This window comes from Lissotriton helveticus, chromosome 6 (genome assembly GCF_964261635.1).
Source record: "Lissotriton helveticus chromosome 6, aLisHel1.1, whole genome shotgun sequence".
Classification (NCBI taxonomy): Eukaryota; Metazoa; Chordata; class Amphibia; order Caudata; family Salamandridae; genus Lissotriton; species Lissotriton helveticus.
In genome coordinates this window covers 1,260,131,563-1,260,159,473 of record NC_136067.1, presented here as the reverse complement: position 1 = coordinate 1,260,159,473, position 27,911 = coordinate 1,260,131,563, and the positions used below count along the sequence as shown (strand labels likewise).

The 27,911-nt window shown below is 49.6% G+C and overlaps 1 protein-coding gene across 1 annotated transcript in view; it reads right to left on the bottom strand.

Annotated features, from left to right (window-relative positions):
- IGF2R (insulin like growth factor 2 receptor) overlaps positions 1-27,911 on the bottom strand; it is a 1,933,894-nt gene that overhangs the window by 487,518 nt on the left and 1,418,465 nt on the right. The window contains exon 39 of the mRNA XM_078648980.1: positions 3,322-3,468. Within this exon, the coding sequence (XP_078505106.1) occupies positions 3,322-3,468 (147 nt within the window). The remainder of the gene's footprint in view (positions 1-3,321; positions 3,469-27,911) is intronic.

The window sequence follows — 27,911 nt, the reverse complement described above, 5'->3', positions numbered from 1 at the left end:
GGGGATCAACTTGCTTATCTGTACGCTATGCCACAAATTTGCCCCAACGGCAGGCATACAATGACACATGGCTGCCAAGATAACATCACAGACTTCGCACGGAAGGTGAATAGCTGTTAACTTCACTTGAGACGAAACGTGGGTCTGAGTGGTTCTCAGACAGGCATGGCACCTTTGGCCACCAACTATAAAATCGCTCTGCCCAGTGAGCCGGTCGTATCCAGCCCACATCATATGGTGATCTTGAGTGCTTCTCTAAACTCAGCAGTTGCTTGAGAGAGTATGATTCGGGCATCCTCAGAGACCATGAGCAGCACTCCCACAACTGCGTCCCAGATGGTATTGGAGTATCGGCCAGAGAGTAATGTGGTGCTCACTGACAACCGTGTCAGGCTGGCGGAAGAAAACATTCTCCACCAGAAGGTACCCAGCCTTTTGGATTCACCATCCGGTGAAGTAGAATGGAATACGCCGGGGTGAACTATAGAGGTGAAGGCCTGGAGCTGGATGAGGAAACTAGGGTCCCCTGGAGCAGGGCCATGGCAGCGGGCAATTGTCCTATGCACAGGAACCCCTGTGTAGGGCTTGGGCCAGAACCAGAGTTGGATATCGGTAAGGGCTTCGTTAAATGGGAGTAACGGTTCTGTGGGGGCAACTCCTGCTTGAAGCACCTCTGTCAAGATGTTCATCTCGACTTCCACTGAGGGTAACTTAACATCCAGGACCTCATCCGCCCTTTGCACCACCAATGTGTGAGAAGAACCCACGATAGAGGGAGAAACCAGGTCAGTGTCTGGAGATATGTCCAGTCAGCTGGCATCCGCCAGATCCTTGTACCAATTGTCCTCTGTCTCTTCTAACTGGTGTCCATAAGGGTCCACAGACCTCTTCCAATAATCAGCCAACCCAGGCCTATCACATGAATATGTACTGGTTGTCATGGGGAATGTCCCCACCGTAGTCATCGGACCACGCCCGTCAAACTCCATGTCGGAGAAGGGGATGAAACCACCATGGGGCGAAGGAAAGGCAGCAGGCGCCAGGGAAGGTCGGGTGCCTCTCCCATTCCATCAATGGATCCAAGGGGCCCAACAAGTGCCGGGGACAAACTTGTTGGCAGAGGACCAGTAGGGGCTGCTGCCAAGCCTGCGTGGCCCAAAAGCGTTCCAACAGCAACGGGGTGCCAAAATATGAGGTGCATGGCCTCATAAGATTTGCGTAGTTGGCCGGGGGTCGCTCTGGTTTCCAGTTAACTCTGGAAGGCGCAAATAAGGCCCTGGTACAGCCTCCACCACAGAGCTAAGCCTCGAGTGCCAATGCTCCCTCGTCTAGTCGGATAACTTTGTCAGAAGTGGTTAAGTCGATCTCTTCTACTTCTCGCTCTCCTAATGTCGGTGGGAATTTCCAGATTATCCTAATGACCTCAACGGTTATTAAAAGCACTTGGAGTGGCTCCGCGACCAATCTCAGGACCTTCCTCACGCCAGAGAACGTGATAGAGAATGTGGAAAGTGTTGCACTGCAAGGACCAGTCTCTTAAGACCTAGGGGGTGTGTGGCGCAGCAATCGATGCAGGTCTTGGTGTTGTGGTTCCGCTCCAAACACCGGAGACAAACCAAATGTGGGTCTGTCACCGACATCTGTTGGTGGGAGGTGCCACAGGACTTGAAACCAGCCTTCCTAGCAGACAACCATGATGCATCAGGAGAAAAACTCTTGACAAAATGTTAAAAAAAGGTCAGTCAAATAAGACTGGGGGTAGCTCTTCTCTGGATCTGCGCCGACTGGCACGGAAAGAAAAGAACTGACATCGACACACTGGGGTGGTGCCTATTGGCGCCTATATAGGCATCATGCATGGGACGACTGACGATACCATGGGAAGTCGAACGATGTCCCCTCCCGGTGAACAGAGGGCCTGCTCTTAAAAAAAAAATCCGGATCCAGTCTAACACCTGGGGAATATTCTAAGGTAAGGAATCTGCGGCTAGAAGTCTTTATAAGGTAGGCATGTAAATTCCATCTGTGGTATTTAGACTACTCTATGTCCTAAGGAAAAGTCTGCTAATCCTGCTATCAGCAAGAAAAGCAATATCAACTTCAACTCCTACAAAATAAGGCAGTGTGGCCGATTTAAGACCTCAGGGTTGATTTGGCCATCTCTAATTATCTGGTTATTATCTTGGCTTCTTGTGAGCAAGAGGTGCATCTTTAAAGCACTCTTTAAAGCACTCATCTGCCACAAAACCATTATTTCAAATGGGCTTCCTACATACATAAAATCTTTTTTTCTCTCTATGTTCCTGACAGGGATTAAAGATCTAAACATGGAGGCTTCATTGACTCATCCAGATTCAGGAAAACAAGGCACAAAGAGAGATGCTCATCTGTCATCATCCCAAGAATTTGGAATGCCCTCCTGCATCTGTTCGATTGAAGCCAAATCTACTGATGTTCAGGAAGCAGTTGAAGACCAATTTATTTCAATAGTGATGCCGACATTGAGTTAAGGTCGGTACTCTGAGTAGCCTCCCCCACCACTGTCCGTACCCTCGTTTGATCGCCAGTATTCTTGCGTTTAATGTAGCTGGGCACTTAATACATTTTGCATCATCATCAAAACAAATAAGAAAGACAATTATCATTTTGAGAAAAGACTGATGGAGAGAGCTATACTGACAGAAAATGAAAATGAGCATGTAGAGTGGTAGAAGACTAATTGATAGTGGGATGATGTGGCAATACAAGAGAGGAAGATGAGGTGGGGAGAAAAGGCATGCAATAAGGTGAGAGAGTAAGAGAAACCGAGATGCAAGAGAACAAGACATGAGAGAAGTAATCCCAAAAAAGAAAACTGGTGTAGTTCTGATAAGAAAGGTAAGACATGTTTGAGGGAAAAGAAAGGAGATTTATGACTGTTGTATACATATAAGAAGTAGAGGACTGGCTAATCATTCATAAATAAAAGGTGTCTTTCTGTATTTTCATACATCTATTGATCATATAACTTTGGCATGGAGAAAAGTGCGGTATTAACTTAACCTTAAGAGATGGACACCCACTGCCTAACTGCAATTCAGAAAGGCAACAATAAAATTTCTATTCTCAAGTGTTTAATGACAATTTCCTTTCTGTACTCCTCTTCATTTGTAAGAAACAATGTTGTTTGTGGTGTGCGCATTATTGGACACATTCATAATTTAACTAGGAAACAAAAATGGGTTTATTTACAAAAATGTTGTTGTCTGGATAAGATGCAATGAGGCTTGAACAATTGCCAGCTGTCAGCAAAACTGTATGGGAATGAAGGGAAACATATACCTTTTCCGCAAAAACCCCACTTTTTATCTCTTTCAAAGTCCTTAGTTGTAGCACACCATAGCCGTTGTCGTCCTTCTTTGATGCATTCAGTGAAAGTCTTTCCATTGGTTGTAAAGGGGAACACACATAGTTCCCCATTCTCGGTTACTGCAATTTGAAGGGAGAACATTACAATTAGTAACCTATCAAGGAGATTTAAGTTTGGAATTCTGTAAATACTAAAAAGCATTTCGACAAATTGAAGTTTTTCATTGTTTTTCTTTGATTTTTTTTATAATCTAAAAGCACTGTATACACATTAGGTTTATGGCAAATGGTCATGCCTCAATTATATCTAAAAATAAAAAAAAAACACTATATTTATATCATATAAGTTTAAAATAATATTTGTGTAACATTATCTTAAGTGAAATTACAGAAATTAGAAAGGGACGAAAAATCCCCTTACAGACTAGAGCATGGCATACCTGCAAAGAAAGAAAAAGGGAAGGGTTGAGAGATTGGGAAGCATAGTAATAGTATGCTTTCATCAAAATGTTTTCCTAATGTAGTCTAATAAATTAATCACAACCAGACTTCCAACTGGGAATGTTAATAGTTAAGAAGTGTGGAACAGACCAACAATAATGAAACATCGATATCTGATGGGAGCAATCTACCAACAACGCTTATGAAGCTTCCTCTAATGTAGTCCACAACATTCTTGGTCAATTCCACTTGTGCAAAGATGTAGATTCAAGATTAGTGGGTGAAATATAGGTAGGCTAGCCACTTTTCTGTAGATGCAGTATTTTCTACTACACATGCATTTCACTCTTAAGTAGACCTTGCCTCTTGCACGTTGCTCGGGTCTGAAAAGGTGAAGCTCTTACTGGAGTAATACCATCTCATTTTGCTTGTTCACAAGCCACATGATGAACTCCCTTCTCTAAGCAGTTCTCAATGCACCAATTATTGTGAGTAGTCATTCTATGCCTGCTTCTTCCCTGAGTGGAAATGTATCATGCTTTAAAAAGGTGCAATGGACAAGGTGTAAGGGAAGTTGCAGTCTGACAAATCTGCTTTCCAGCCTGCTAGCCAAGAAATATTTACATTTTACATCAAATCCCCCCTCTTCAATCAATTACAGAAAGGCCAGAACGTCAAGCTTTGCAATTACTGCCTTAGTGTAGCTGGACAATAAAGTATTAAAAAAACTGATGGATGGAATTCTTGAATTAAACTAGTACACAATACGAGTGAGACTGGACAGGTTTGGGTGAAAAACCCTACCCTGCTGCTGCGAGAGAAGATCCTCCCAAAGGGACAGTCTGAGTGGAGGATCGATGGCCATGCTCAGTAGCTCTGGATACCAGACTCTTCGTGCTCAGTCCGGACGAACAAGAATAACTGGGGCGCTTGATCTTCGTCGGCACTTTTGGTAGGAGTGGTACAGGCGGAAAGGCGTACAGGAGGCCGCAGTTTCACTCGTGGCGAAGAGCGCCGCCGAGCGAGCAAAGTTTTGGAAACTCCAACGTGTAGAATTGCGGACATTGCGCATTCCCTTCAGTGGCGAACAGATCTAACCAAGGCTTTCCCCACCGCTGAAGGAGACCCTGCACCACCTCTGAGTGAAGACGCCATTCGCGATCTACCAGGCATAGACGGCTGAGTTTGTCCTCCCTGGCATTCAGAGAACCTGCCGGATGTTAAACCACCAGGGTCATGCCCTGATGTTCCAGTCATGTCCAGAGGTAAAGAGCCTCCTGACATAGGGTACACAAGCCCAACCTGCCCTGTTTGTTGCTGTACCACATGGCGGTGGTGTTGTCCGTGAACACCTGCACCACTTTCCCTTTGAGAGAGGGAAGAAATGCTTTCAGTTCGAGGCGGATCGCCCGGAGCTCTAGCAGGTTCATATGGAGCCCGAATTCTGCCGGAGACCAGACACCTCTGATCTCTGCCTCCCCCAAATGGCCGACCCATTCCAAGAGTGACGCATCTGTCACTAAAGTGAGGTCTGGTTGGGGAAGGGAGAGGGATCTGCCTCTGACCGAAGCTTGGTTCGTTAACCACCACTGCAGCTGTTGTGCAGTTCCCTCCGCGATCTGGACGTAGTCGGAAAGATTCCCCTGATGCTGCGCGACTGGAACGCCCGGTTCCAATGCAGAGCCCGCATATGCCATCAGGCATGATCCACCAGCAGGAGGCAGTGAGGCCCAGCAGACTCAGGGTCATTCTCACCGAAATCCAGGCTAGAGGCTGAAACATAGTTATTATAGCCCGAATATCCCAGATTCGCAGCTCGGAGGAGAGGCCCGAAACTGTACTGTGTCCACAACGCTCCGATGAAAAGAAGAGCCTGAGAGGGGCTCATGGGTGAGGCTGGGGATGGCGTTGGCTGGGGGTACAGCTGACGCCGGGGGCTTCGTCGCCGGGGAAGGTAGAGTAAGGCCGACCAGCACTGATCCAGATCCAGTCCTGGATCAGCAGGGGCCCTCCAGCGCCTGGGCCGGAGAAGCCGGCATTGAAGGCCGAGGGCCCCGACCCGCTCCGTGCAGCCCAAAGGCGCACCGGCGGAGTCGGGCTGCCCAAAGATACTGTGGAGGGCTTCGTAAAATGCACGAAGTTGGGCAGGGGATGCCCCGGCTCCCGGAAATGGAGCGAGGCGTGGAGCCGTCCCTGAAGGAGGCACCGAAGACGGAGCATTAGAGCGACAACACTCTGGATCCCGCGTTGCATCAGCCGACTGCCGGGGAGAAGACAAAGAGCGCTTGTGCTTCTTCGCCTTCTACTTCTGCTTGGACTACCTTGAGGACTTAGAAGACTTGGAATGGGATGAGGTGGGATGGATCCGCAAACGGTTTCAAGACAGTTTCCTCGAGCGGGAGCGACGGGGAGCCGACTGCCAGGCCTCCACGAGCTTTCAGGACTGCTCCCGCAAAGACTTTGTATTGATGGCCTAGCAGTCGGGGCATGACCTCGGGTCGTGGTCGCGCACCAGACACCAAAAGGCACATGAGGTGCAGGCCAATTACAGACACCAGTTTGTGACAGGCCTCGCAGGGTTTGAAGCCAGTCTGACAATGGGACATCCCTCGCACACGAGGAGTATAATACTCGAAAAGAAGTCGACAAAAAGTTAAAAAAAAAGCTTAGTCAATAAGTGACTAAAGGGGTAGCTCTCTCCGGATCTGTGCTAGGCTGGCGCGGAAAAAGAAATAACTGAGGTCAGCGCGCAGGGGCGGTGTAGGAAAGTAGGATCTGCTTCTTATGGTTACCCCCACCTTTTTGCTTGATGTGATGCGGTTTTTGACTAGTCTGACTGGGATCCTGCTAATCAGGACCCCAGTCTATCAGCTTTCTCCCTAAACTTTTACAATATGTAATTGGATACACTCCAGATTGGATACTGGGGTACCCTTGTCAGTCTCTAGTATATGGTAACCATGGGCATAAGTACTCCAGAGGTCTCCCGTGGGCTGCTGCATGTATTATGTCACCCATGAGAGACCATGCAAAGTGGAACTACAGGCCTGCCATTACAGCCTGTGTAAGTTGGTGCATGCACCACTCACTAAAGATATAGGTTTACTATATCTAAGGGTCACTGCACTTAAAACCTATAAGTCACCCCCGTAGCAGGCCTTTACAATCCAGAAGGCAGGTTGCTTGAGAGGGTGCCCCTGGAGCTCTCTGAGCCCAGATTCAGGCAGAAACTTAAAACACATCTGTACACCCGGTAGGAAATGACCACCGCAATCCTGCCACTACCACAGCTCGGGGACACGCCGGTGCGCGTAACCAGGCGCTTTATAAAATTCCCTTATTATTATTATTATTATTATGAGCAGGACACCCCTGCAGCCTACGGAGTCCATTCTCCTGGCTTGTCAGTGAAGCAGCCATATAATAATATAGAGGGGCATTATGCGACTGTGTAATGACCAACACTAAAATGGCTGAAACAAACCCTATCGTGTTTGGGGTCAAACATGTTGGAATTATACCCCCACATCGGTAACCGGTGTGGGAGGTATGATTAAATCCACCCACCGGGAGCACCCTCCATGGGCTCTCGTGGTCCCAGTACTAGCCTTCTAGCTCCGGACAGCACAAAATAGTTGCTGCCTACCAGAGACACATTTCTGCCCTCTTGCTGCTGAGCAAAGCTCGATCAGGGGAAGGCAGGACAATAGGCATACTATCACAGGGAGGTGACCACCTCCCAGACAAGATTTAGTGCAATGGGGCTGGGTGGGTGCGCTTGCCCGTGCCTGAAAGTCTGCATGAGGGGCACAATTGGTGTCCATGTGCACAGTCCAGCTCAAACCAATCCTGGGAGCCGCTGGCTCCAGCACTGGTGCAAAACTGGACAAAGGACATGGGAGTAACCTCCCCCCTGTCCAGACCCTCCCCTGGGAGGGTCCCCTGAATCTTTACAACCTCTTTCTGTGGGTACTTAAGGGCTTACCTGGTTGTACCACCTTAGATTTGTTGTGGACAAGATTCAGAACTGAAACCACTGCACTTCAACCGTCTGGGCACTTTGAACTTTGCAGGACTTCGTTTGGACCTGACTTTGTCTCCCTCTCAGTTTGCTGCATCGTCTGTGCCTGTGCACCATACAAGATCCGTGCAGGACCTGTGGAGCATCCAAGACAACTGAAGATAATCTCCTGTGGAGTCAAGGAGTCACTCCCCTGCATTCGCAGGCACCGCAACTCTGCTGACCAGTCTGCTGATCCCAAGCTCCTATAGACTCCGAAGGGTCCAGCAACATAGGAGGTGGGTTCCTATGTTCCTCGAGGCCTGAGCTGCCCTCTCACTCAGTCTGAGGCCAGAATCCCTTGTGGGGGCTACAATACCTGAAGCACAAGTTACTACTTGTGTAACGATATATCTGTAAGCGACATTAGTTAGTATTAGATTCCTTACCTTAGAATATCCCCAGGTGTCAGACTGGATCCGGAAACTTTTGCGTAGCAGTACCCTTGCGCGTCTGTAGGCGTCGTCTGCGGCTCCGCGTCCGTCGTCGGCGTCGTGGGCGCCGTGATGACGTCGTCGGAGTACTTAGACGCCGCCTCCGCGTGCTGACGTCAGTTCTTAGACACAGCTTTTCCACGCAAGAAACGCAGAGCCATGTTAAAAACCAACACTGGTGCCATTGAAACTAGGGCCCTGAAAGGGGGTAACCCTAACCCTAGATATCGGTTCGCAAAACGGGGAGGATGGGTGGGTAGGTAAGGAATCTAATACTAACTAATGTCTCTTACAGATATATCGTTACACAAGTAGTAACTTGTGCATCTGAAAGAGACACGTTAGTATTAGATTCCTTACCTTAGAATAGATACCCCAGCAATACCAACCCCGGTGGTGGGTCTGCAAACCAATAATCACACCAGAAAGTCCTGGAGGACAGAACGGCCAAAGAAGCCATCCCTCCGGACTTGGCTGTCCGGGCAGTAGTGTCTTGCAAACGTGTGCAGTGATGCCCACGTAGCCGCCTGACAGATGTCCTGTAAGGGCACCGCCCGGCCCAGGGCAGTTGTAGTCGCCGTGGCTCGGGTGGAATGAGCCCGTAATCCAACAGGGGGCTCCTTTCTAGCCAAGGAGTAGCATGCCTGGATACACAAGATGATCCACCGGGAGATGGTCCTCTTGTGCACCGTTTTCCCCTTCTTAGCGCCCACGTAACCAACAAAGAGTTGGTCATCCACCCGGAACTGGCGTGTGCGATCTAAATAGAACGAGAGCGCACGTTTTGGGTCCAGACGGTGGAGCCGCTCTTCCTCTTTAGAGGGATGCGGAGGCGGGAAGAAGGTTGGCAAGGTGATAGACTGCCCGATGTGGAAGACCATGACAACCTTGGGCAGGAAAGATGGCTTAGTACGCAACACCACTTTGTCCGGATGGACAGAAAGGAAAGGTGGAGTACAAGAAAGAGCCTGGAGCTCACTCACTCTCCTGGCAGAGGAGATGGCAACCAGGAAAGCAGTCTTCAGAGTTAGAAGGCGGAGAGGACAGTTGTGAAGTGGCTCAAAGGGAGCGCACATCAGAAATGTAAGAACCAGGTTCAGGTCCCACTGAGGCATCACAAACAGAACAGGAGGAAACGTGTGTGTGATGCCCTTAAGAAATCTATTTACAATAGGGGACTTGAACAAAGAAGGTTGATCAGGCAGCCTCAGAAAGGCTGAAAGGGCAGAAAGGTAGCCCTTGATAGTGCCCAGAGCAGAGCCCTGCTGGGCAAGGGAAAGCAGGAAGAGAAGAACCTCAGAGAGAGGGGCAGCAAGAGGATCCACAGCCTTTGCAGTGCACCATGCCACAAATCTGTTCCACCTGCAGGCGTATACCGACTTTGTGGAGGGACGCCTGGCTGCCAGAATGACGTTACAGACTTCAGGAGGCAAGTCAAATGGCCTCAACTGTCGCCGCTCAATTTCCAAGCATGGAGGTGGAGACTGGACAGGTTCGGGTGGAGGACCGTCCCCTGTTGCTGCGACAGAAGGTCCTCCTGAAGAGGCAGACGAACCGGGGGATCGACTGACATACTGAGTAGCTCTGGATACCAGTACCTTTGTGCCCAGTCCGCAGCCACAAGGATGACTTGGGCCCGGTCGCGCTTGATCTTCTTCAGCACTCTGGGCAGAAGTGGTATAGGCGGAAAGGCGTACAACAGACCGCAACTCCACACGCGACGAAAAGCGTTGCCGAGCGAGTGCCGCCTTGGAAATTCCAACGCGCAGAACTGATGACATTGCACGTTCTCTTCGGTGGCGAATAGATCTAACCAAGGCTCTCCCCATCGCTGAAAGAGGCCTTGCGCCACGTCCGAGTTCAGACGCCATTCGTGATCCATCATGCACCGACGGCTGAGCTCGTCCGCCCTGGCGTTAAGAGAACCTGCCAGGTGTTGAGCCACCAGGGTCAAGCCCTGGCGTTCCAGCCATTGCCAGAGGCGCAGAGCCTCTTGACAAAGGATCCACGACCCCACCCCGCCTTGTTTGTTGCAGTACCATATGGCGGTGGTGTTGTCCGTGAACACCTGCACTACACTCCCCCGGACAGAGGGGAGGAATGCCTTCAGTGCTAGACGAATCGCCCGTAGCTCCAACAGGTTGATGTGGAGCCGGGCCTCCGCCGGAGACCAGAGGCCTCTGATCTCCGCCTCTCCCATGTGGCCACCCCAGTCCTGGAGGGAAGCGTCCGTCACAACTACGTGCTCCGGTTGGGGAAGGGAGAGGGATCTGCCGCTGACCCAATCGCAGTCCATGAGCCACCACTGCAGCTGTCTCGCAGAGCCCTCCGAGATCAGGACGTGGTCGGACAGGTTGCCCTGATGCTGGGCCCACTGAAACTTCAGGTCCCACTGCAAAGCCCGCATCCGCCACCTGGCGTGATGCACCAGTAGGATGCAGGAGGCCATCAGCCCCAGAAGCCGCAGCGTCAACCTGACCGAGACCCGGGATAACGGCTGAAAGATGGGAATCAGAGCCTGAATATCCCGGACCCGCTGTTCGGGTGGATAAACCCGAAACCGCGCCGAGTCGAGAACCGCTCCGATGAAAAGGAGCTTCTGAGAGGGGCACAGGTGTGACTTCGGCACATTGATGGAGAACCCCAGCCGGTGCAGGAGATCTGCCGCAGTCTGGAGGTGGCTGACGACTGTCTGGGGCGAGCCCGCCTTCAACAACCAGTCGTCGAGGTAGGGGAAGACTGAAACCCCTAACCTGCGCAGATGAGCTGCGACCACCGCCATCACCTTTGTGAACACCCGTGGGGCGCTGGTAAGGCCGAAGGGGAGCACGGTAAACTGTTAGTGCTCGTGGCCAACCATGAACCGCAGGTAGCGCCGGCAGGACGGGGATGTGGAAATAAGCGTCCTGCAAGTCCAACGCTACCATCCAGTCTCCTGGGTCCAGGGCAGCCAGGACCTGATCCAGTGTCAGCATTTTGAACTTCACCTTCCGGAGGAAGCCGTTGACGTTCCTTAGGTCCAAGATAGGGCGTAGGCCCCCTTTGCCCTTCTTGGGTACCAGAAAGTAGTGGGAGTAGCAACCACACCCTACTTCTGACCCAGGAACGCGCTCGATGGCCCCCTTGGCCAAGAGGGCCGTAACTTCCTCCTGCAGAAGTCGCAAATGATCCCCCGAAACACGGTGGTTCTGCGGTGGCATGGCTGGAGGAGTCGCCTCGAAGGGGAGGGAGTAGCCCCTTCGGAAGATTTGCAGCACCCACCTGTCCGAAGTGACAGTGCGCCAGTGGAGGTGGTGACGGCGAACCCTGCCCCCCACTGGCGTCACATGGGCCTGAAAGCACGGACTAGGAGGGTTTAGAGGCGGATGCTGCGGGGGAAGGTGTGGACTGACCTCGCCGTTGTCCCCGACCGCCGGGACGGCGGTTCCCACGGCCGCCACCGCGTTGGGTATTACCCTGCGGAGCGTCGCTGGCAGCACATGTGGGTACACCCCTTCCGTGGCCACGAAAGGAGTGAAAGGCAGCCGATTGCTGGCGCGGGGCCGAGAGGCCCAAGGACTTGGCCGTAGCCCTGGAGTCCTTAAAGCGCTCGAGCACATGGTCTGCCTTGTCGTCAAAGAGGCGACGGCCATCAAACGGCATGTCCATCAGTGTGTTTTGGACATCGGCCGAAAAGTTGGCGGACCTCAACCAGGCGTGTCGTCTGACCGCCACCGTCGTTGCCATCGCTCTACCTAGTGAGTCGGTGGTATCCAGCCCACACCGGATAGAATATTTGGCTGCATCCCGGCCCTCCACAAGGGCTTGGCTGAGTTTGGCCCGTACATCCAACGGACACTGTGGCAGCACTTCCGCAACCGTATCCCGCAGAGAGTGGGTGTAGCGGCCCAAGAGGCATGTGGTGTTGGAAGACCGCAGTCCCAGACTAAGGGAGGAGAAGATCTTTTTGCCGTACTGCTCATACCTCTTGGATTCCCTGTCCGGCGGACCAACGGGAATGCGTTCTGGGAATTGGAGGCCTGGATGACCAGGCTCTCGGGGGTGGGGTGGGTGGATAGGAAACATGGGTCGCCCGGGGCTGGGCGGTGGCGTCTGGCCACGTTCCTATCTACGGGCGAACCCGTAGCGGGCTTGGACCAGGTGCCCAGAAGAACGTCGGTCAAGGCCTCATTAAAGGGCAGCAGAGGCTCGGCCGAGCTTGACTGCGGTTTAAGGACCTCAGTGAGGAGATTAGTCCGCACGGCCGCGACGGGGAGATCAAGGCCCAAGGCCCTGGCAGCCCTCATCAACAACACACTGTAAGTTGCCCCCTCCTCCGAAGCCACGGTAGGAGGGGAGACAAAACCAGTGTCTGGAGAGGTGTCCAGGCCACTGGCCTCCCCAAGGTCTCCTGCCCAGTCCTCATGAGACTGACACTCTCGGGTCAGAGGGTCCTCAGACCCCTCCCAATCCCCTTCATCACCCATCTCCTGATACTCAGGGTTCTCAATCAATGGGGCCTGTTCATAGAAGTGAAACTCCCCAAACGACGTCTTGAGTGGCGCCCATCGGGGCCGTCCCGACGTCGGAACAGGAACGATGGGGGCATAGGGGACGGCGCGGCCGAGGCGACACCTGATGGTCCGACGCCGGGGAGGTCGTAAGGTCCACCGGCGACGACCCAGATCCCGAAGAAGGTCTAGCGGGGTCCCGCGGCGCCGGGCCCGAAGGTGTCGGGACCGCTGGACCCTGCGGCACCGGGCCCGAAGGCACCGGCGGCGTCGGGATTGTGGAGCCCTGCGGCGCCGGGCCCGAAGGCGTCGGCGGCGTCGGGGCTGAAGCACCTGACGGCGTCGGGGCCGAAGCCCCCGACCCGCTAGAGGCCCCAGACGGGTCCGCCCGGCCCGAAGGCGCCGCGGAGCCCGTCGGAGGAGAGAGTTGCCTCATGGCCATGAGGAAGTGCTCGATCTCCTCCGGCGTCGCGTCTTGCCCAGGGACCGGAGGGTGTGGAGCAGGACGCAGCGCCCGCGACTCCGACGGAGCCGCGTGGGTGATGTCACCCGAACCCCCGGCCGCATCGCGCGAGCGTCGGGGGGAGTCCGAAGAGCGATGATGCCGCTTGGACTTCTTGTGCTTCTTACCTGACGACGACTTCGACCCGGAGGAGTGCGGCCTACTCTCGGAACTGTGGTGGCTCCGAGCCCGCGACTGGTCCCTCGACCTCCCGTGGGACCGAGACCTCTCGCGGCGCGGGACCGACTGCCGGAGTTCGAGTCGCCTGCGGGACTGCTCCCGCCTGGCTTTCGAAGAGAGGGCCCGGCAGTCGGAGCAGGCCTTGTCGTCGTGGTCGACGCCTAGACAAGATAGACACAGGTGGTGAGGGTCCGTGACCGACATTGTGCGGTCGCAATCCTCGCAGTGCTTAAAGCCAGGCATCCCTACGGCACCGATCGGAGTCGTAAGACTTCGAGAAATGATCAAAATTATCCAAAAAGTTAGCCAAAAATTGACTACGGGTTACTGCTTTTTCCATATCTGCGCTTGCTGGTGCAGAAAAAAGAAGAACTGACGTCAGCATGTGGAGGCGGCGTCTAAGTACTCCGACGACGTCATCACGGCGCCCACGACGCCGACGACTGACGCGGAGCCGCAGACGACGCCTACCGACGCGCAAGGGTACTGCTACGCAAAAGTTTCCGGATCCAGTCTGACGCCTGGGGATATTCTAAGGTATGGAATCTAATACTAACGTGTCTCTTTCAGATCCCCTGTGCACTGCATACTTCTGCAAGTGCAAGTGCTTCTTGGCAATTCTGCAACAAGTACATTGGGCTCCGAGTAGCCCCATCCTCTCGCAACTTCTCCTGCAAACATCTTCAACCACCTCGCACGGAGTGCTTCGTGGCCTGTTTTGTGAAGCAGCACGAGTTCCTTTCGAGACTCCTGTGCCTCCGGCATGTTGGGCCAATTGAGGGTCAACTTGGGTTTCCTTGGGCTCCCCCGATTTCTCGGGGCCTGCCCTGACTTCCCTGTGCGTGGTGAGTCTCCTGGACCTTGTTAGTTTAAATTGTACCATTCCTTGCCCTTCTGAGTGGGTTGCCGCTCTAAAGTCAAGGTCACCGTCAACTATCCTGAGGCACCCGACATCGGTGAACATTTGTCTACCGAGCCCCTGGTCACTCTCAAGTGACCCAGACTCTGTCCCATCTGGTTTCAGGTACTCCTCAACAAAAATCCACGTTTGGATTCCTTTTCATTTATTTATTTTATTTTCAACGCGTTTGGATTCCAACTGACAGTTTCCTCCCCTCCCTTCCAACAGCACCACTTTCTCCAAGTCCTCCGTTAGGTTCGACAGCCGTTTTCCGACGCAACTTCACACCTATGCACTTTTCTTCCCGGGGATAGGTAACTTGGGTACTTTGATACCCACGAGTGGGGTGGCTCTCCAACCTTCTGTCTTCCACGGAGTTTCTTCGAAGTCCACTGGGAAGGGTCCTTCTACTTTAAAATTCCAAACGCGACTTTCACATAGTCTTGTATGGAGCACGCAGTCGTGTTCTCACACTGCACATGCACTCCGTGGGGTCCCTATCTACTCACCTTGGATGGTTCCTTGGGGTCCCAGCAATTCTACATCCTCTCAACACTGTATTGACTCGAGTTGTGGTTCTTATACCATTTGTTTAGTATATGGTTTGGGCCCCCCTGGGACCCATTGTGTATTAGTGCTACTTACTGTTATTTCTTTGCTGAAGTATTGTGTAGGGGATACTGTAACATACTGGATAGTGTTATATAATAAATACACATTTTTATAACTACGGTGTGGTTCTCTTCATTTAATCTATAGGCTTTACACTCCTTCAAGACTAAGCCTGAAGGCTGCTCTCCACAGCTACCACTTGGATAGCTTTCTAACGTTGTCTGAAACCTCTTAAATCACCATAATGGTTGTCTGGACTGGTGCAAGGTGCCCACTTTAATTAGTGGACAGCATATACCAAGCCAGCTACTCACAGGCGGCGTCTAAGTAGGTACTGCAAAGTCATGCCGGTGACCAAGATGACAGACACGGAGTCGACTTACACCACCTATCGACACATAGGGGCACTGTTGAGAAAAAATTCCCCAGATCCAGTCTGACGCCTGGGGGTAATGCTAAGGTAAGGAATCTATAACTGTCTCTTTCAGATAACTATATTTCTATATTAAAAATATCAAAGCATATGAGAGACAAAATCAAGACAATCCTCACACACAATGTATGGTAAAGAATCGAAGAAAGTCCATTGGGTGGACTTTAGGACATAATTTCCTCATTAAGCAACACAGAAAAGTTGAAGTGTACAGTTGACTGCCTTCAGTACACTTTCTTTACTTATGCTAGAAACAACTTGGCACCGATTTTCAATGTGTCAACAGGGAATATTTGAATCTATGAAAGTGTAAATGATGGAGAACCTTCTCTTTACTCTGACACAGGAGACTTTGGGCCAGCCGTAACAGAACCTGGATATAAGGACATCAGATTGTGAGGGCAGGAGAACACAATAATCACCCATGCAGACAATATCTAAGATGTTTATTTAAAAACAATATGTATTCCAGGCTGCCATTGTTTATGTTACATAAAGTTGTTGGACATTTTTCAGATACAAGATTACTTTGCATAAAACTGAAATAACTCGATAGCTCCACCAAGGGGACGGAACACCATTAACAAAATAATGAAGCAAGCTTAAATATCTAGGAATCCTACTTACTTTGAAACTTAAACAAATAGCAAATTCAGATATAGCTAAATACATGCAAAAAATTGAGGAAGACTTCAAGGTATGGTTTCAACTATATTTCAATAAAGGAAAGGACTGCCCTAGTGAAAAATTATGAAATGCACAAGTGAATTATCTTTGTGATATCAGCACATTATTGTACCCACCAGATGGTTTTTGAAAGCAGATTAATTGTTCTATTAACTTGCACTTGGTGGCAGGAGACTAAGAATAGGTATGTCAAGTTTAGAGGGAGCTTCAACGTGGATGGACGGGGACTTTCTTTACCCAATTCTAAACGTTACCACTGAGTCTATTACCTACTGTGTTTAAAAGTGAAGGTGAAAGCAGGCTGCCATTGAATGATATTAGAAAAAGATATCTCCTGCAGAGAGAATCTACTTTAATCTACTTTCCTGATAACGTCACAATGAACACTTCTGTATGTGCGTGCTCAAATGAAACAGTCCCTGGTACATAAATGAATATTAGCCAGGGAACTCCACCCTAGGCCAGAACCAGTGTACCAAAATAAGTGTTTTTTTTAAGGTTGCCTGGATAACTCAATCTTTGAAGAAAATAGAGCACAGGGAACCTCCCATTAAAGTTCTGCTTGAGGACCACTGGTAAACATGCATGATGGGCTGGTGTGGCTTTATCAGTGAGGGTCAATCCTGACATTACTTGAAGAACATGTTACTTACCTTCGGTAACGATATATCTGTAAGAAACTTTAGTTAGTGATAGATTCCTTACCCCAGGCGTGAGACTGGATCTGCAAAGTTTTTGTCAGCAGGACCCCTGCGTGTCGGAAGGTGGCGTCATGCGGCTCCGTGTCCGTCGTCATGGTCGCTGAGATGACGTGACAGTAGCTACTTAGTCGCCGCCCTCGCGGGCTGACGTCAGTTCTGTACATGACTTTCCACGCCACGAGCGCAGAGCCATGCAACATACTGACCACTGGTGCATTTGAAACTAGGGCCCTGAAAGGGATGACCTCAACCCTAGAAATCAGTTCGCAGAACAGGGCGGCTGGGTGGGGGGTAAAGAATCTATCAATAACTAATGTTTCTTACAGATATATTGTTACCGAAGGTAAGTAACTTGCCCATCTGAAAGAAACACTTAGTGATAGATTCCTTACCTTAGAGTAGGTACCCCAGCAATACCAACCCCGGTGATGGGTGTGCGAACCAAATACACTCTAGGAAGTCCCGGAGAACAGAACGGCCAAAGAAGCCGTCTCTCCGAATTTGGCTGTCCAGGCAATAGTGCTTAGTAAAAGTGTGCAGCGAGGCCCACGTAACTGCCTGACAAATGTCTTGTAAGGGGACACCACATGCCAATGCCGTAGTGGCAGCAGTCACACTGGTGGAATGGGCATGCAGCCCCACCGGAGGCTCCTTCTTAGCCAGAGAATAACATTCTTTAATACACAAGACGACCCATCTGGAGACAGTCCGCTTGTGTACGGCACAACATTTCTTGGCACCAACGTAGCCAACAAAGAGCTGGTCATCCACCCGGAACTGTTGTGTGCAATTCAGGTAAAACGAGAGCCCACATTTTGGGTCCAGACGGTGGAGCCTCTCTTCCTCTCTGGAAGGATGCAGAGGCAGAAAGAAGGTGGGCAAAGGGATGGTCTGCCCGATGTGAAAGGCAGTGACAACATTCGGCAGAAAGGATGGGCGTGTTCTGAGCACAACCTTGTCCGTATGGACAAACAGAAAAGGAGGTTTGCAAAAAAGAGCCTGGAGCTCACTCACTCTCCTAGCAGAGGTGATGGCAACCAGGAGAGCAGTCTTCAAAGTTTACAGACAAAGAGGACAGTTGTGAAGAGGTTCAAAGGGAGCGCACATTAAATATGTGAGAAACAGATTCAAGTCCCACTGTGGCATTACGAAGGGAATAGGAGGGAAAAGATGAGTAATGCCTTTGAGGAATCTATTTTGAACAGGGGACTTGAAAAGAGAGGGCTGATCAGGAAGCCTGCGAAAGGCCGAAATAGCAGCTAGGTAACCCTTGATCGTGACCAGAGCAGAGCTCTGCTGGGACAAAGAAAGGAGGAACAGTAGGACTTCTGAAAGAGGGGCAGAAAGGGGATCCACAGCCTTTGCTGTGCACCATGCCACAATTTTATTCCACCTGCAGGTGTAAACCAACTTAGTGGAGGGACGCCTGGCTGCAAGAATGACAGCACAGACTTCAGGAGGCAAGTCAACAGAAATCAACTGCTGCCGCTTAATCTCCACGCAAGAGGTGGAGACTGGACAGGCTCGGGTGGAGGACTGCGACAGAAGATCCTCCCGAAGAGGCAGTCGGATCAGGGGATCGATGGTCATACTGAGTAGCTTGGATTACCAAACTCTTCAAGCCCAGTCCGGAGCCACAAGAATGACTTGGGCCCGGTCGCGCCTGATCTTCTTCAGCACTCTGGGCAGAAATGGTATAGGTGGAAAGGCGTACAACAGACCGCAACTCCACTCGCGGCGAAAAGCATCGCCTAACGAGTGCCGCCTTGGAAATTCCAACGCGCAGAACTGCTAACATTGCGCGTTTTCGGTGGCGAATAGATCTAACCAAGGCTCTCCTCACTGTCAAAATAGACTTTGCTCCACGTCCGAATGAAGACGCCATTCATGATACATCATGCACCTGCGGCTGAGTTCGCCCGCCCTGGCGTTCAGGGAACCTGCCAGGTTTTGAACCACCAGGGAAATGTCCTGATGTCCAGCCATGTCCAGAGGCGCAGAGCCTCCGGAGATACGGTCAACGACCCTACCCTACCTTGTTTGTTGCAGTACCACATGGTGGTGGTGTTGTCCGTGAACACCTGCACTACTCTCCCCTTGACAGAGGGAAGGAATGCCTTCAGTGCAAGTCGGTTCGCCCAAAGATCCAGAAGGTTGATATGGAGCCTGGACTCTGCCGGAGACCAGAGGCCTCTGATCTCCATCTCTCCCATGTGGCCCCCCATCCCAGGAGGGACGCATCCGTCACCACTGTGTGCCCCAGTTGGGGAAGGGAGAGGTATCTGCCATTGACCCAATGCTGGTTCGTGAGCCACCTCTGCAGCTGCTGTGCAGTGCCCTCCGAGATCTGGACATAATCGGACAGGTTCCCCTGATGCTGCACCCATTGGAACTTCAGGTCCCACTGCAGTGTGATGCTTCGGCTTACCTGACCCCGAGTGCGAAGACTTCGATCCCGACAAACGATGGTGATGGCTCCGGGACCAGTCCATCGACCTCCCACGGGACCGGGACCTTGAATGGCGCGGAGCAGACTGCCGGACTTCAAGCAACTTTCGTGACCGCTCCCGCAAAGTCTTCGGCACCAAGGCCCAGCAGTCGGGGCATGACTTGGGGTCGTGGTCGCGCCCCAGGCAGTAGAAACACACGCGGTGCGCGTCCGTCACCGACATCATGTGATGACTTGAAACCGGGCATCCCTACGGCACCAAGAGTAGATCGACTCGAAAAACATAGACAGAAAGGCCTAGAAAAAAACTCGGTCAAAAAGGGACTGGGGGTACGGCTCTCTCCGGATCTGCGCTTGCTGGCAGGGAAAAAGAAAGAACTGACGTCAGCGCGCGAGGGCGGCGTCTAAGTAGCTGCCGCGAAGTCATCTCCGCGACTATGATGCCAACGACGGACGCAGAGCCTCACAACGCCACCTTCAGACGTATAGAGGTACTGCTGACGAACATTTTCCGGATCCAGTCTGGAGCCTGGGGGTAATTCGAAGGTAGGGAATCTATCACTATGTGTTTCTTTCAGATATGGTAACTTACCAGTAGGGGTAGTTTTGCAGCTTTAGAATTTTCTGGATTCACATGCTGTGCATTATTCCACCATCTAGTGGTTGGGTCTGGAAACTTCGCTAGTCACCTTTTTGCTCTCTCTTTTTTTTTTCTTTTCTCTAGGCGTCACCTGTAGTCATCTGGTGCTATGTCCATCCTCCTGTGCCGTCAGATGTGCGACCCAGAAACCCCTGTGGATGGTTGGCATCTTCAGATTCTTTTTTCCCCTTTGGCGACTCGTTCTGTACTCGCTGACTCCCTTTTTATCCTTTGGTATTATAGCATCCTTTTCTCCTGGTCTCACCTCATTTCCAGGGGAGGTGGAGAACTGTATGTGAATCCAGAAAAATCGAGCTGCAAAACTACTATTACTAATAATTAACAATTTTGTTTTGCAGCATGAATCCTTTTTTGAATTCACATACTGTGTATTGATTTTGTAGCGTGTTAAAATGAGATTGAGCTTGTGAACAGATGTTTCAGTACTCTTTGTCCCACATATGCCTCCTTGTTTATCAACATGTCCACACAATAGTGTTTTGTGATGGTGTAGATAGCAGATCATGCGGCTGACATATATAATTTACGGACATGTTTGCTAGAAAGGCCAGGGTGCATCCTTTCTTCCTTGTAGAGTATGCTCTGTGTTTCTCCTCCAAGTGTATTTGTGCCTTCTGGAAGCCCAGTTGAATTCTATTTACTATCAGACTTTGTTACTGGTGAGCCTGTGTTGGGGTTTGCAAATTATACATTGAACTTCCTTTTCTGACCTTTTTGTCCTGTTTAAGTAGTACATCACAGCCCCATGCATGTCTAGCATATGCAGCATTCTCTCAGCTTGTGCTTTGGGCTGTTGGGAGAACCCTGGTAACTGGACAGCAAGGTTCACATGGAGTTGTGATACAATCTTTAAGCGGAAGAATGGGTTGATCCTCATAGATAACCTATCCTGGTGTATTTGCAGGTATGTTTCTTTGGTGGTTAGTGCTTGCAGGTCGCTCACACCGAGTAGTGATGTGATTGATTAGGAAGGCAGTTTTCCAGGTCAGGAACCGAAGCTTTGCCCTATTTAGTGATTTGAACTGTGCTTTGTGTTAGAACTAGGTTGAGGCTCCACATTGGCGTTGGTGACAATCTGGATCGAGCAACACTTATGACCCTTCCAGGAATCTCTTGATAACTGATATTGTGAAGAAGCTCCTTCCAATGTGGTCTTGTGTGTAGGCTACTATTGCTGCCAAGTGCGTCTTTAACAAGGTGTATGTCAGTTTGTTGTTTAGCAGGTGGGTGAGGTACCCAATCACTGTAGTGTACCCAGTTCAGCTGAGGAGGCGCCCCTTGTCTTTGCACCAAAGGACATTTCCATGCCATTTCACTGAGTAGCATTTCCTTGTGCTCAGCCTCCTTGCTTCCTTTACAATGCTCATTGAACGTTTTGGGGGATTCAAGTGTCCTTGTATAGAAAAAAGGCCATACTTTTATGGGTATGTTGGGAATCAGTGGAAAAGTGAATGCACATTTCTCTGACCAGTCTGTCGACAGGGCATTCACCTGGGAGAGGCGGTGTGGGTGTCTGGATACAAAATATTGGCATTTTGCTTTTTCTGGGGTTGAGAACAGGTCGATCTCTGTTGTGCCACACTCTCAGAATATCTCTTGGAGCACTTTGTTGTTTAGTTCCCATTAGTTTGATATTGCTGTTTGTTTGCTTAGTCCATCTGCCTCTCAGTTTTCTACGCCCAGCAGGTGTATTGTTATCAGGCCAATTTCTCTATGAATGGCCCTTCTCCATTATCTCTTGGGTTAGTTTTGACAGCAAAATTAATCGTGTTCCTCCTTGTTTGTTCAGCTACAATATTGTGGTTGTGTTGTCTGTAATGTTGGCTTTAAATGCCTATTTCTCTTTAAGGCTCTGACATTCACTTCTTGGAATACCTCATGTAAAAGAAGATTCTTAATTCTTAGAAGTTTAGGTGCAGTGCTAGTTCAAAACAAACATGGTCATGATTCGCTAATTGCCTGTGCCTCTAGGTGTCTTCGTGGTCCAGAACTGAACTATTCAGTTATCGAAAAAGAATCTTTAGCAATATTCTGGGCACTCAAGAAATTCAAGAATTTGATATGGGGAACTAAATTTGTTGTCAAATCAGATCACAAACCATTAAAAGAAGTATTTAGTAAGAAGGGTTTAGATTCCATCTCTTCAAGGATAAGGAGGTGGATAATATCTTTACAGGAATTTGATTTTGAAGTACAATACTTACCTGGTGTGTCAAACAAGGCTGCAGATTGTTTTTCAAGGTTAGTAAAAGGAGATAATGTATGTAGTGGTGAGGAACATTTAGATGATGATGACTACCTCAATGTTTGCGAGGTTACAGAGGGAGTCATAGGAAAAGAAGAGTGGAAAGAAGAGTTATCAAAGGAGGAAGAATTGTGTAGGGTGATAACCTTGTTAAAGGATAATAAACGTCTAGACAAACCATGGTCTCTGGTCTCCCAAGAGTTATCCATTTCTGATGGTATGTTAACTCGTGGTTTAAGGCTAGTACCTCCTACTTCTTTGAGAAAAAGATTATTATTACATGCTCACTCTGGTCATTTGGGCATAGTAAAAACCAAGGAAATGATACGTACACAATTCTGGTGGCCTGGTATGGATCTAGAAATAGAACGCATGGTCAGGGATTGTGTTGAGTGTTGTGCAAGTGATAAAATTTTAAAAGTCAGACAAATGCCAATGGTTTGCAGAGATTTACCCAATCATCCATGGGATGAATTAGCTATTGATATTTTAGGACCCCTCACAGGAGTATCTGATACACCTTATCTAATAGTTTTAATTGATTTATATTCACGCTGGATAGAGGTATGTGCAGTTAATGATATAACCTCAAATTCAATCATAACATTTTTATCTGATATATTTATGAGAGAGAGCTTTCCAAATAGCATCTTATCAGATAATGGTCCGCAATTTTGTTCTTCCACCTTTGATGATTATCTCAGCAAATGTGGTATAGTACATAAACGTTCATCATTGTATCATCCCGAAACGAATGGTGCAGTTGAGAGGGTCAACCGTACATTAAAAGAATGTATTCAGTTAGCTAGAGCAAGTGGGTTAAGTTGGAAGGAAGCACTAAAAGAAAGAATTGATGCATACCGTTGCTCTCCTCACTTGACCACTGGAAAATCCCCTTTTGAACTGTTCAAGGGAAGGGTTCCTAACACAATGTGGTGTCCAGGATGGATGAATTTAAAAAAAGGATTTGTGGATAATCAAATTGGTGCTTGGAGAGAAAGAGATTGAAAAACAAAACTATAGAAAAACTAACTTTGACAAAATTAAAAGTGTTAAGTTTCATGATGTAAAAGTGGGTGATATTGTAAAAATAAAAGCACCTGTAGGGAGAAAGTCCTGGTCAAAGTACACCAATGTCAGACCAGTAATTAAAGTTTTTGGTAGTGCAATCAAAACACAAGATGGAAGGATATGGAACAAAAGTCGTGTAGTGGTTATCAAGTCAAAAAACATTGCTCATTCTGACTATGATTCTGACTCTAATCTTTTAGGTACAATTAATCCTTCTCCGTCTTGCTCTAATTTCTCTGCCAGAAATCGCGAGAGAAGTCAGAGATTACGTAGTGCTCCAATGTATATGAAGGATTACGTGTAAGCAATGTAAATTATTTTTCTATATATTTAGGAAAAATACAAGTAAGTTATACATTCTTTATAATGTTTAAATGTTGCAATTTCATTCAACCTAAAGTTTTGTTCTTAAATTTATGTAAAGAAGGGAGATGTGTAATGTTGGCTTTAAATGCCTATTTCTCTTTAAGGCTCTGACATTCACTTCTTGGAATACCTCATGTAAAAGAAGATTCTTAATTCTTAGAATGTAAATACTAGGGAGTTCTAGGTCAGTTACGACCGGAGACTGTTGCTGGATGAGGCGAATAAAACTTACTGGACAATCATACTTTATTATTAATTATTTCTTTATTGAAAACACCACATTGTCCATCTTCCCTGTCTCATGTGTCTGAAAAGCCTTTATGGCCAGTAAGATAGTCTAGTTCCAAGACACTGATGTGCTGGATGGAGTAGTTTCCTACCTGTAACTCCAGTTCTGTAGTAGGGGTATCTCTGTTATAGTCATAATCTAGTGAATAGTCCCACCCATGTGCGTGGACCCCGGAGCAATCAAAAATAATCTCTTAAGCGGTCTTCAGTGCAGTCCTGCATAGACACTTAAGAAATGCAAAGGATATTCCACCAAAATCACATTTAACACAGTCTGTTAAGTTTCACCCATAGAGAAACTTCCCCTTCACAAAATCCTTGGAATGATAGAGAGGAAGGGATGGACAGACAAGCCCCCATAGGCTGCCATTATGTGTCTGGAAAAGGGGTACCGTGCCTTTCAGGAACTCTCCAGAGACCCTCGGTATCCCATGATGCACAGCAAACTCCTTTTGCTTTCAGTTCTTTTTTAAGGTGTATAAAAAGCAAGGCCTGTAGCATACATTACAGTACCATTTTCTCCTCCGGGGAGGAGGGCGGGCGCTTATGACTTTCAACAGAGATACCCCTACTACAGAACTGGAGTTACAGGTAAGAAACTACTCCTTTAGTAGGGGATCTCTGTGTATAGTCATAATCTAGTGAATAGAATGGCAAGCCCATCCCAACAATCTAACCGGCGGTGGAGAAAAAGACAACACCACTACTGTGAAAACAGATTTCTTAACAAAGCCTGCTCCTCCTGAGCATATGCTCTGGCATCAGAGTCCAGAGAGTAATGCTTAGCAAAAGTATGGACCGACTTCCACGTGGCAGCCCTGCAGATCTCTGCAATGGGAACATTACGTAGCCGCTTTGCCCCTGGTGGAATGAGCCTTAGGCTTACCTCCTACGGTCTTATTAGCCTTCTGGTAACATATCTGGATACAGGACACAATCCACCTAGAGATGGACTGTTTCGAGGTAGCAAGACCAGTCCTGACCGACCCATAGTTGACAAACAGTTGGTCTGACCTACGAATGTCCTTGGTCTTATCCAGATAGAATTTCAATACCCTTCTCACATCAAGGGAATGAAGGGATCTTTCCTCTGGAGTGGAAGGATTCTGGAAGAACGTAGGTAAAGTTATAGTCTGATTAACATGAAAATCAGAGATCACCTTAGGAAGGAACTTAGGGTGAGTACGCATCACAACCGTAGCGGCATGAAAAACAGTATAAGGTTCTTGACAACATAATGCCTGAATCTCACTCAGATTAATGTAATGGCCACAAGGAAAGCTGCCTTCCACGATAAGTGCTGCAGTGAAGCCTTATGAATGGGTTCAAAAGGATCTTTCATCAATCTGGACAGCACCACATTCAACTCCCAGGAAGGCGAAGGACTCTGAACAGGAGGAAACACTTTCTTCAATCCTTCCAAAAAATCCTTAATCACAGGGACCTGGAAGAAGGAAGTCTGTGAAGGACATTTCCTGTACGCAGTTAACGCTGCGAGGTGAATCTTAATAGATTGAAAATTAAGGCCGGACTGAGTCAAATGCAAGAGATATGGAAGGACAACGTCTTCCTTGCAGGTAGTCGGATCATAGTTCTTGGAAGTACACCAGATGCAGATCCTCTTCCACTTGTAGGCATAAGACGTCCTAGTGGAAGGCCGCTTAGCCTCCTTGAGAATGTTCATGCACTCCTCAGGCAGATTCAGGTGTAAATATTGCATTATCTCAGGAGCCATGCGGCCAAACTCAACGATGAGAGGTTGGGGTGCACCATCTGCCCCCCCGAACTTTGTGAGAAGGTCCGGCCGACACGGCAGTCGCATGTGATGCTGAAGAGACCGGTGGAGCAGATCCGTGAACCACCACTGTCGGGGCCACTCCGGAGCAATGAGGATCATCCGTGCTCTGGACCGGGACAGCTTGATGAGCACTGCCGGAATCAGGGGAATGGGTGGAAAAGCGTACATAAAGCTGTTCGACCAGCTGATCCATAGCGCATTCCCTAGAGTGCCCGGTTGGTAATACCTGGAGGCTAAGTCTCGGCATTTTCTGTTTTCGACAGTGGCGAACAGACCTACGTCTGAAGTCCCCACCTCCCGAAGATGTCTTCTAGTACCCCGTCGTTCAGAACCCATTCGTGGTTTTCTTGCACGAGCCTGCTGAGTGCGTCCGCCTGAACATTCTGCACACCTGGCAGATGGGTGTCCGTTATCGTCAGTCCTCTGGTTAGCAGCCAGTGCCAGATCCCCTGCGCTTTCAGTGACAGGGTGCGCGATCTCGACCCCCCTGCTTGTTGAGGTAATACATTGTGGTCGTATTGCCGGTCTGCACAAGCAAGGAGTTGATCTGGAACGAAGGATGAAAGGCCTTCAGGGCCAAGTGAACCGCTCTGAGTTCCAGGAAGTTGATGTGATACGTGGATTCCGCTGGGGACCACGTTCCCTGAAGTTGTAGCTGGTCCGAATGCGCTCCCCAGCCGAGGAGAGACGCATCCATGACGATAGTCTGACTCGGAATGTCCTTGTGGAATGGAACCCCCTTGAGGATATTCTCCGCTGAACACCACCATTTCAGGGACTGTAGGGCGTGAAGGAACAGCCTGATCCTGTCGTCCCAGCTCCCCCGCCTCTGGTCCCACTGGTCCTCCAGACATTCCTGCAGCGGCCTCATGTGGAGCCGTGCATGTGGCGTGAGGAAGATGCAAGAGGCCATCGACCCCAGTAGAGAAGACACCGTCCTCACTGTCGTAGATGGAACGGCCATGAGAGCCTGAGCCTTCCGACGGATCGATAAGCGTCTCTCCTCCGAAGGAGACACGCTTGCTGACAGCGCATTGATGGAGGCTCCCAAGTACTGTAGGCACTGGACAGGAGTCGGGACATACTTGGACATGTTTATGTGCAAACCCAGCTGGTTCAACAGTACGGCCGTCCTGTTGAAGTGCAATTGCGCTTCCTAGAAGGTGGAGGCTTTGATCAACCAGTCATCCAGGTATGGTTAGACAAACACCTTGTTCTTTCTCAGGTGCGCTGCCACCACAGCCATGCATTTCGAAAAAGTCCTGGGTGCAGACTTCAGTCCAAACGGTAGTACGGTGTACTGATAGTGATTGGTGCCGATTAGGAAGCGCAGGAACTTCTGGTGTTTCCGTGCAATGGGCACATGGAAGTACGCATCTTGCAGATCTATCGTGCAAAGCCAGTCTCCTCTCTGCAGCTGGGGATAAATCTGGTGCAAAAACAGCATACAAAACGTTTCTCTGCGAATCCATTTGTTTGCTTGTCGCAAATCCAGAATGGGCCTTAACTCGTTCTTGTCCTTCTTGCGTACCAGTAAGAACCGTGAGTAAAGACCCTTTCCCCTTTGAGACAGAGGGACGTCTTCTATCGCCCTTTTTCTTAACAGGGTATCGGCCTCCACTTGGAGCTCGCGCAGTTGGAACTGCGAGCAAACCGGTGGAATCGCTGGAGGCGGGCTGACGAAACGCAGACTGTATCCATTGCAAACAATATTCAGCACCCACTTGTCCGGAGTAATTTTTCTCCACTCTGCCAAGTGATTTTGTATGCTTCCCCCCACCGGAGCGGGTAACGGACGAGGGGGAAGTAGCACCTCAGGGCCTAGAACCGGCCTGGCCTTTAGGCGTCGAGGAGGACTGCTGGCTGCCTCTACCCCTCTGGCGTTTCTGGAATGGACGCCGCTGGTACTGCTGCTGCTGGTGTTGCTGCTGCCCAGCTTGACGACCTTGCCCTCTTCCCTGGGCACCGAAACGTCTCTGGAAGGGACGGAAGGCCTTCTTCTCTTGCGGCTTTTCTAACCAGACGGCCGTCAGGATTTCAGCCTCCGCCTTCATGCGGGCCATCTCCTCATCCGCATGCTTTCCAAATAGCGTAGCACCAGAGAACGGCAGGTTGGCGACTCTCTGCTGCGTCTCCGGTTTTAGCGAAGTCAGGCACAACCAGGCATGACGCCTCAGATTAATCCTGTGGCAGTATCCATGAGCCGCCAGGAGAGAGGAATCTGCAGCCAAGCTGATCACCTGG